Raw genomic sequence first — 10,525 nt, 5'->3', positions numbered from 1 at the left:
GCTTTTTTTTTTTTTTAAAGATTTTATTTATTTATTTGACAGACAGAGATCACAAGTAGGCAGAGAGAGGAAGGGAAGCAGGCTCCTGCTGAGCAGAGAGCCCGATGTGGGACTTGATCCCAGGACCCTGAGATCATGACCAGAGCCGAAGGCAGCGGCTTAACCCACTGAGCCACCCAGGTGCCCTCAAATGCTTTTTCTACATCTATTGAAATGGTCCTATAGGTTTTATGTTTCCTTTTGTCAGTGTGATATATCACATTGACTCATTTGCAAATATTTAATGACCCTTGCATCACTGGAATAAATCTCACTTGTTTGTGGTGAATGATCTTTTTTAATGTATTGTTGTGTACAGTTTGCTAATATTTTGTTGAGCGTTTTTGCACTATGTTTATCATACTGGGGTGTAGGGTTTTGTTTTTGTTTTAGTTTAACAGTGTCTTTGGTTTTGAAGTCAGGGAAATGATGGCCTTATAGAATGAATTTGGAAGTTTCCCTTCCTATTCTGTTTTTTGGATAATTCTTTAAATGTTTGGTAGAATTCACCTGTGAGGCTCTTATGGTCCCAGACTGTTGTTTGTTGGGAGTTTTAGATTACAGATTCAATTTCTTTACTAGTGACTGGTCTGTTCAAATTTTCTATTTCTTCCTGAATCACTTTTTTTTTTTTTTAAGATTTTATTTGACAGAGAGAGACACAGAGAGGGAACACACGCAGGAGGAGTGGGAGAGGGAGGCTTCCTGCTGAGCAGGGAGCCTGATGCGGGGCTTGATCCCAGGACCCCAGGATCACCGGAGCCGAAGGCAGATGCTTAATGACTTAGCCACCCAGGCATCCCTGAATCACTTTTGGGAGATGTATATTAGGATTATCTGTTTCTTCTAGGTTGTCCAATTTGTCTGCATATAATTTTTCATCATATTCTCTTATAATCCTTTGTATTTCTCTGCTATCAGTTCTTCATTTTTAATTTTATTTTAGTTCTCTTTTTTCTGATGAGTCTGGCTAAAGAATTATCAATTTTGGTTATTTCAAAGGACCAGTTCTTGGTTTCATTGATCTGGGGTTTTTTTTTTGTTTTTATTTTTTTAGTTTTTCAATTAATTCTACTATAGTCTTTATTATTTCCTTCCTTCTACTTTCTGCTAGCTTTGGGCTTTGTTCTTTTTCCAGCTCCTTGAGGTATAAGTTTAGATTATTTGAGAGTCATATTGTTTGTTGAGATAGGCCTGTATTGCTATAAATTCCCTTCTTAGGACTGCTTTTGCCACATCCCAAAGATTCTCACTGCAATGTTTCCATTTTCATTTGTCTCCGTGTATTTTTTTAAATTTTCTTTGATTTCTTTGTTGATGCATTCATTGTTTAATAGCATGTTGTTTAGCCTTCATGTATTTGTATCCTTTCCAGAGTTTTTCTTATAATTGATTTCTAGTTTCATATTGTCATGGTTGAAAAAATGCTTGATAGGACTTCAGTCTTCTTAAAAAAATTTTTGAGACTTGTGTTATGGCCTCACATTTGATGTATCCTGGAGCATGTTCTGTGTGCATTTTAAAAGAATGCATATTGGGGTTTTGTGGTTTGTTTGTTTTTTTAAATGGAATGTTCTGTATATATCTGTCAGGGCCCTCTGGTCTAATCATGGCACTCCCTTCTGGCCTGCAAAGTTTCTGCTGAAAAAAATCAGCTGATAGCCATAGGGGATTTCCCTGTGGTTAATGGTTTTTTTCTCTTGCTGCTTTGAAAACTCCCTCTATATCACTGACTCTTGCCATTTTATTTATTATGTGTCTTGCTATGGACCTCCTTAGATTTATCTTGTTAGGAGCTCTTTGTGCTTCCTGAAATGTGATGGATAGATCTTTTCTTTCCCAGAGTAGGGAAGTTTTCAGTTATTTCTTCAAATAAGTTATCTACTCCCTTCTCTCTCTTTCTCTTCTGGGATCCCTATAATGTGAATGTTGTTACTCGTCACAATGTTGTTGAGTCCCCTTTACTGAACTCTTTTCTTAATTTTTTTTGTTTTTGCTGTTCACCTTGATTACTTTCCATTACCCTGTCTTCCAGATTGTTGATCTGTTCTTCTGAATCCTCTGATCTGCTCTTGATTCCTTCCAGTGTATTTATTTCATTTTTGACTTCTTCAACTCTGTATTTTCCCTTTGTTGAAGTTCTGACTGAGATCATCCACTCTTTTTTCACATTCAGTGAGTATCTTTATGACCATTACTTGGAACTCTTTATCAGGCACATTGGTTGTTTCATTTAGCTCTTCTACTGTGATTCTGTTCTTTCATTTGGGCCATATTCCTCTCTCTCCTCATTTTGTCTAACTCTGTGTTTGTTTTTGTATAGTAGGTGAGTTAGCTATGTCTCCTGGTCTTGAAAGTAGTGGCCTTATGTTGAAGGCGCCCTGTGGAGCCCTGTAACACAACTTCCTCTTGGTCTTCAAAATCAGACACTTTGGGAATGTGCACTGTGTGGGCTAAACATGTCCCACTGTTGTGGCTGAACCACAGTTGCTTTCAGTTCAGCCAACTGCCATGACCCACTTTGCCTGCTGTAGGCACACTGGGCAGGGTTTGGTCCTTACACTGTTGAGAGGGCTGTTTGAGGCCTCTGTGACTAGTCGGTGGGAAGACCAGCAGTCAGCCTAGGTGTCTGCAGTTAGCCTCGCTGCCACATCTTCTGTTCCACCAAAGCAGAGGGCTTATTCCCCACACAGCCAGCTAAGAGCCTGGGCTGCTGAAACTGTGGGTGCACTGATTTGTGGGGCTTATTTCTTCCCTCCCCAGGGAAGGAGTCATTTTGGAGTAGCTTTGTCCCTGCCAGGGCTTTCTGCAGGGTGTGGGAGGCACGAGCCCCTTTGAGGGTTGCCTGCTGAAGGGGGCAGGTTGGATGGGTCAGGTCAGTCACATGGTGCTAGCAAGATAGTGTTAGCACTGGCTCCCCTAAGTGACTAGCCATCTAGGCTGGGAGAGGGGAAGAGAAATAGCACCTGTCAGCACTTTTGTTCCCAGAGAAATCTCTTAAAGACCCTTGCCTTTCCAGCACATAACCCAAGACTAGTCAATAAATTTTCTTGACATATACCCCAGGCACTTTGCAAACTGCTGCTTCTGCACAGTGTCTCCGCCAAGTTACTTATTATGTTGGGTTCTTAAGTGAGGGGACTCAGTTTCCTATTGCCCTCTGGCTCTCCCGGCATTAAGCCTACTGATTCTTAACATTCCTGGATTTAAGCCCCACTGATTTTTTTTTTTTTTTGAACTATAGGTGACACACAATGTTACATTAGTTTCAGGTGTACAACATAGCACTTCAACAACTCTGTTACAGTTTGCTCACCACAAATGCAGCTACCATCTCTTACCATACAACACTGTTATAATGCTATTGATTAGATTCCCTATCTTGTACCTTTTAGCCTTGTGACTCACTGATTCCATAATTGGAAGCTTTTATCTCCCACTCCCTTTCACCCCTTTTGCCCAAGCCCCCTACCCCCTCCTCTGTAGCAACCATTAGTTCTCTGTATTTATGGGTCTGTTTCTCCTTTTTGTTCTTTTGTTTTTTAGATTCCATATATAAATGAAACCATATGGCATTTGTCTTTCTGTATCTTGTTTCACTTAGCATAATATCCTCTAGGTCCCACCATGTTCTTGCAAATGATAACATCTCCTTTTTTATGGCTAAGTAATATTCCATTATATATATTTATGTGTGTGTGTGTGTGTGTGTGTGTGTGTGTGTACACACCACATCCTGATCCATTCAACTATTGATGGACACTTGGGTTGCTTCCATATCTTGGCTGTTGTAAATCATGTATCTTCTTGAATTAATGGTTTTGTTTTCTTTGGGTAAATACTGTTTTGGAATTACTGGATCATATGGGATATATATATATATATATATATATATATTTTTTTTTTTTTTAAACCTCCTTACTGTTTTCCACAGTGACTGCACCCATTTACATTCCTACCAACAGTGGAAGCAAGAGGGTTTCCTTTTCTCCATATCCTTGCCAACACTTGTTTGACAAGTGGGAGGTGGTATCTCATTGTGATTTTGATTTGCATTTCTGAGATGATTAGTGGTGTTGAACATCTTATGCCTTCTTCAGAGAAATGTATGCTCATGTCTCCTGTACATTTTCCAATTAAATTGTGGTTTTGGTATTGTGTAAGTTCTTTATATATTTTGAATATTAATACTTTATAAGTTAATTAATTTGCAAGTATCGTCTCCCACTCAGTAGATTGCCTTTTTGTTGTGTTGGTTTCCTTCATTGTGCAAAATTTTATTTTGGTGTAGTCCCAATAGTTTAATATTGCTTCTGTTTCCATTTCCTGAGGAGAGCTTAACAACATAAATATGTTGTTAAGGGAAATATTAAAGAGTGTAGTGCCTGTTTTCTTCGAGGAATTTTATGGTTTCAGGTTTAGGTCTTTAACCCATTGAGCTTATTTTTGTGTATGACATAAGGAGTCTAGTTTTTCTTTTGAATGTGGCTATTCAGTTTTCCCAGTATCATTTATTGAAGAGACTATCTTTCCCTCATTGTATATTCTTACCTTCTTTGTTATGACAAGATATATAGGTATGGGTTTATTTCTTGGCTCTCTATCCCATTCCATTAATCTATATGTCTTTTTTTTTTTTTTTAAAGTAGGCTCCATGCCCATTGTGGAGCCCAGGGTGGGGCTTGAACTCACATCCCTGAGATCAAGAACCAAGTGGAGATCAAGATTTGTGTGCTTAACCAACTGAGACACCCAGATGACCCCTATATGTCTTTTTTTTTAAAAGATTTATTTATTTTAGAGTGGGAGGGACAGAGGAAGAGAGTGTCTTAAGCAGACTCTGCACTGAGTGCAGAACCCAGAGAGGAGCTTAATCTCATGACCAGAGATCATGACTTGAGCCAAAACCAAGAGTCACATGCTTAACCGACTATGCCACCCAAGTGCCCCTTCATATGTCTGTTTTTGTGTCAGTAGTTTACTCTTTTTGATTATGCTTAGTCATATATCTTGGAATGTGCAATTGTGCTATATCTAGCTGTGTTCTTTCTCAAGATTGCTTTGGCTATTTGAGGTCTTTGGTGATTTTTTTTAACTTTTTTTTTCTTTTAAGATTTTTATTTATTTATTTGTCAGAGAGGACAAGCAGGGGAAGCGGCAGAGGGAGAGGGAGAAGCAGACTCCTCGCTGAGCAGGAAGCCCAATGTGGGGCTCAACTGCAGGACCCTGGGATCATGACCTGAGCTGAAGCCAGATGCTTAACCAGCTGAGCCACCCAGGCGCCCCCAGGTCTTTTGTAATTCTGTACCAACTTTAGGATTATTTGTTCTAATTTTATGGAAAATGCTCTTGGTATTTTGATAGGGATTGCACTGAATCTATAGTTTGCTTTGGGTAATATGGACATTTTAGTGATGTTCTTCCAATTCATGGGCATGGCGTATCTTTCCATTTGTGTCATCTTCAGTTTCTTTCATCAGTGTCTTAGAGTTTTCAGAGTATAGGTCTTTCACCATCTAGGTTAAGTTTATTCCTAAGTATTTTATTCTTTTTGGTGCAATTTTTTTTTTAAATTTATATTTATTTATTTGACAGACAGAGATCACAAGTAGGCAGAGAGGAGGAAGCAGGCTCCCTGCTGAGCAGAGAGCCCGATGTGGGGCTCGATCCCAGGACTCTGGGATCATGACCTGAGCTGAAGGCAGGGGCTTTAACCCACTGAGCCACCTAGGCGTCCCATTTTTGGTGCAATTGTTAATGGGATTGTTGTTTTCTTAATTTCTCCACTGCTTTGTTATTAGTGTATAGGAATGCAGCTGATTTCTAGATGTTAGTTTTGTATCCTGCAACTTTACTGCATTTGTACTGTTTTTTTGTGACATCTTTAGGATTTTTTATATATAGTGTCATGTCATGTGCAGTAAGTTTAACTTCTTCCTTGCCAATCTGGATGCCTCTTACTTTCTTATCTGATTGCTGGAGCTAGAACTTCTAGAAACTATGTTAAATAAAGTGGGAGGAGTGGGCATCTTGGCTTGTTCCTGATCTTAGAAGAAAAGCTCTCAGTTTTTTAGCATTGAGTATGGTGTTAGCTTAGGCTTTTTATATATACCCTTTATTATGTTGAGGAATGGTTCCTCTAAACCACTTGGTTGAGTTTTTATCATGAGTAGATACTGAATTTTGTCAAATGCTTTTTCTTCATTTACTGATCATGGATTTTATCCTTTTGTTTTGTTGATCATGGTGTATCACACTGATTTGCAAATATTGAATCACCCTTGCATCCCCATAATAAATCCCACTTAATTATGGGAAAGATTATCGAATAAGTGTTTGCTAATTTGTTGAAGATTTTTGCATCTATGATCATTATGGATGATAGCCTGTATTTTGGGGGGTGGGGGTAGTGTCTTTGCCTGGTTTTGATATCAGGGTAACACTGGCCTTATAGAATATATTTGGAAGCTTCCCTTCCTCTTCCATTTATTGGAATAAATTGCCATGAATAGGTATAAACTTAAATGTTTGTTAGAATTCACCTATAAATCCATCTGATCCTGGACTTTTGTTGGGATTTTTTCAATTATCAGTTCAACTTCATTACTAAGTATTAGTCTATTCAGATATTTTTAAGTTGCCCAATTTGTTGGCATATCAATTTTCATAAGTCTTATAATCTTTTGTATTTATATAGAGCAGTTATTATTTCTGCTGCTTTGTTTGATTTTATTTTGGTCCTCTCCTTTTTTCTTGATGAGCATGGCTAGAGTTTCATGAATTTTATCTTTTCAAAGAACCAGCTCTTGGTTTTACTGGTCTTTTCTTTTTTTTCTTAGTCTCTATTTCCCTCCTTCTACTAACTTTGTATCCTGCTGATTTCTAAGGCTCCCAAAGATAAGCCCTACTGGTTTTCAAAGCCAAATGTTATAGGAACTTCTGTTCCCAGTGCAGATCCCTAATGCCAGGTGTCTCTGGTGTGGGGTGTGATCCCCTGGCTTCTTCAGGCTTGTGAGTATCCCTCCCTTTTGTGGTGTCCCTCCCTTTTGTGGTTAGTCTGACCAGGGCACCAACCACAACTCCACACCTCCTACCCTTTTCCATGTGACATTCTCTCTGCAGCTAGCTGTGGAAGGTCTGGTCTGTCTTTAGGTTGTTTTCAGAGTTGTATAGATGTACATGTCTATCTGTTTTCTTGGGGCGTCCATGGGATGAGGTGAGCTCAGGATCCTCCTCCATCTTCCCCTGACTCTCTGAACCTCCGTATCTTTTTCTTTGACACCAGCCTCCCCCCTCAAAATGTTTTGGCTAACATTTCTCCCAGAGTTCCTCAGCATTCTTTAAATTTTCCTAGTGGGTAAGGAGGGAGAAGGAGCCCTTCCAAGGCCAGTTACACTGAGAAACTGTAGAGGAAAACCAGTTTCTTTATTGCAGAACTTTTCAGAATCTCTACTGTACTAATGTGTTTTGAAACTCTAAGAAGTAACTCTGTGCAGCATTTTTCAAATTCATTTGTCTATTTGTGAGAAGGGGATATGTAGTGGGGGGATACCATTCTAAGAAACAAATTATTTCTCTGTAGGTACAACCAAGTATAAAATGGATATAAGTTCAAGTCACACTGCCGTAACAGCCTTGCCAGTTGACTCAGCTCTAGCTTTAGCTAAAGGATTCAGCATCTGTCAAAACCATTGTTATAAAATTCAAAATATCCTTGAGCTCTGTAGACATTTATATATACACACCCCTGTAGCAGTATGAGGGGAAACTTTCACAATTCCTTCTCTGTTCTTTCAACAGCATTTGCCATCTATCAGTCGCTGCCGTATTTTGAATCATTTGGCACTTACTCCACAAAGCTGCCCTTTGATTTATCAATCTATTTCCCATACGTGCTGAAAATATATCTCATGATGCTCTTTATAGGTAAGTGGCTTTTCTGTTTTGTTTTGTTTCTGCATTCTTCCTGTGCTTTCTGGTTTGTGCTGCTATCTACTTTAACAGAAAGGTCTGTGAACATGGGAGAAACAGAGGAGGATACCCAGCACGGTGAATTAGACCTTGTTAGTAAAGCACCTAGAAGTTACAACGCTTTTCGCAGGGTATCACAAGATCAAGTATGTCACTGTTTCGCTGTATAAAGAACAGGTTTACAAGCAGGTAAAGTACCTGTATTGTGTAGGAATTTTAGAAATTTGACTCTGGATACAGGGATCTACAGAGAAAACCTAGATGTCAAACTAAGCAGGCTGGGCCATTTCTGGTTTTCCCATTTATATCTATTTGTTTCCTGTTTGTTTGGTTTTTTGTGCTAGCATTTCCCAGCAGGCATGTGGGAGTAGGTGCTAAAAACCCAAGAAAAATGTGTGGAACAAAAACTTAAAAGAGTCAAGAAAATTTAATCGGCAAAGGACTTCTATGATTACATCTCACTTTCTGAAGCTCTGACCTTCACAAATCCCCAAGGTAGTTGGTCTAGAGTCATCGTCAGACAGATAGGAACAATGCATCAGGAAGAAGACAGATGTGAAACTTCAGGGCTGGTAGAGAGCGCTACCCTCCAGAAAGGGAAACATTAATTCCTTGCCTTAAAATAGGAGCGTAGAGGAGTTCGCTTTACTTCCCTTTCCTGGCCTCTTGTTTACATGGTCCTTCTTTGAGTCTCCCATGCAAGTGTCTTGTCCTTAGACTCCAAGCAGCACTCTGACTATATATCTTTCCAAAGAAATGGTTAATCAACCTTACTTACTCTTGCCACTTCCTTCTCTGTGTTAGGCATGTATTATACCTACAGTCATCTTTACTCAGAAAGAAGAGACATCCTTGGAGTCTTTCCCTTTAAGAAAAAGAAAATGTGAAGCACCGCATTCCGATGTGAGAGAAGGAAGGACAGGCTTGTGGACTCAGCTGTAACAAACAACACAGGAAGTGGCCTGCTGGAAAAATACCTGCTACTGGACACGGCTCCGCGACGACCACCTTCTCCTCGAGCTTGAAGCCGATCGCAGCACTCTTATCCTTGCATGTTCCACGCAACCTGCTTTACCAAAGCTGTGGATTTTATACAAGTAACTTTACATTGATTCTTTTCCTGTAAGGCAAACGAGAAATAGATTCACTGGAACGGATTCAATGAAATTGAGAAACCAAAGTTGTTAGCCGGGATTTTATCTGTTTACATCTTTTTCTTTTCACTTCGGAGTTTGCAAATAGCAACTCCACGGGAGGGCAACAATGTGAAATATGTGGCAGTTGTCTAGAATAACGTTTTATAGACCGATGTCACCCTCACCAGGGCTCACCCCCATCTTACACATTAGACACGCTGAGAAAATTCTACATTTTCCAAGCCCTGAGAAAGTATTCATTAATATTTGGAGTTTGATGCCTTAAAAAGAGGAGACTGATGAAAATAGAATGGATCTTTGGTAAATATACAAATATTTATTTGATCCATATTCCTTTTCTGGGGCAGGGGTTGAAATCAGGCCATGTTACTTACAGGGAGGCAAAAGGTAAAAATCTAGAGTAAATTATTTTAAAGGAGATAAGGCAGTTAACTAGTGATGTTTCAGATTACTATTGAATTATTGTTGCTAATCACTGTCACATAAGTCACAGAGTTTTGAAAACTGACTAATATCACTTCTGTATCATCAGTATACATTCACTTTTCTTGAAAGGAGTCTAGAATCTTATTATCCAGTAACTATATAAAAAGGTTACTAAATATTTTATGACATAAAAACCAGGTAGTAAAATATAGTTACAGAAAAATTGGTAACTAGGTAAAGATAACTGATATCTTTGAAAATTTAGTATCCTATTTGGGATCTTAAAATACTTAAAATCATCCTTCTAAAAAGCTACATCCTGAGATACCTGGGTGGTTCAGTCAGTTAAGCATCCAATTCTTGATTTTGGCTCAGGTTGTGGTTTCATAGATGTGCGTTCAGGCTGCACATTGGGCTCCATGCGCGGCAGGGAGTCCACATCTTTCTCTCTCCCCCCTCTAAAAAAAATAAATAGGGGCGCCTGGGTAGCTCAGTTGGTTAAGCGTCTTTGGCTCAGGTCCTGATCTCAGGGTCCTGGGATCGAGCCCCGTATTGGGCTCCCTGCTTAGTAGGAAGTCTACTAGTCTCTCTCCCTCTACCCATCCCCCTTTCAAATAAATATTTAAATAAACAAAATGTAGGGGCGCCTGGGTGGCTCAGTGGGTTAAAGCCTCTGCCTTTGGCTCAGGTCATGATCCCAGGATCCTGGGATGGAGCCCCGCATCGGGCTCTCCACTCAGCAGGGAGTCTGCTTCCTCCTCTCTCTGCCTGCTTCTCTGCCTACTTGTGATCTCTGTCAAATAAAAAAAATCTTTAACAACAAAAAAAAGCTTTTTAAAAAAGCTTGTTTTTCAAAATTAAAAAATACTGAAAGTTTTGGTGTACAAAGAGAACAAAATCCATTTGCAAACTGTAGGTGACTCAGTCAAGCT

General features: G+C 39.4%; 1 protein-coding gene across 2 annotated transcripts in view; it reads left to right on the top strand.

The window, feature by feature from the left end:
• LOC111156576 (3-hydroxyacyl-CoA dehydratase 4) overlaps positions 1-10,050 on the top strand; it is a 97,439-nt gene extending 87,389 nt beyond the window's left edge. For both annotated transcript variants that reach the window (XM_022517562.1, XM_022517563.1), the window contains exons 6-7: positions 7,840-7,965; positions 8,815-10,050. In XM_022517562.1, coding sequence (XP_022373270.1) covers positions 7,840-7,965; positions 8,815-8,897 — 209 coding nt within the window. In that variant the 3' untranslated portion in view covers positions 8,898-10,050. The remainder of the gene's footprint in view (positions 1-7,839; positions 7,966-8,814) is intronic.
• The last annotated feature ends 475 nt before the right edge of the window (positions 10,051-10,525 follow it).

Source organism: Enhydra lutris, unplaced genomic scaffold (genome assembly GCF_002288905.1).
Source record: "Enhydra lutris kenyoni isolate GAN:26980312 unplaced genomic scaffold, ASM228890v2 scaffoldscaffold47, whole genome shotgun sequence".
Classification (NCBI taxonomy): domain Eukaryota; kingdom Metazoa; phylum Chordata; class Mammalia; order Carnivora; family Mustelidae; genus Enhydra; species Enhydra lutris.
This window is presented reverse-complemented; position numbering and strand designations above follow the sequence as displayed.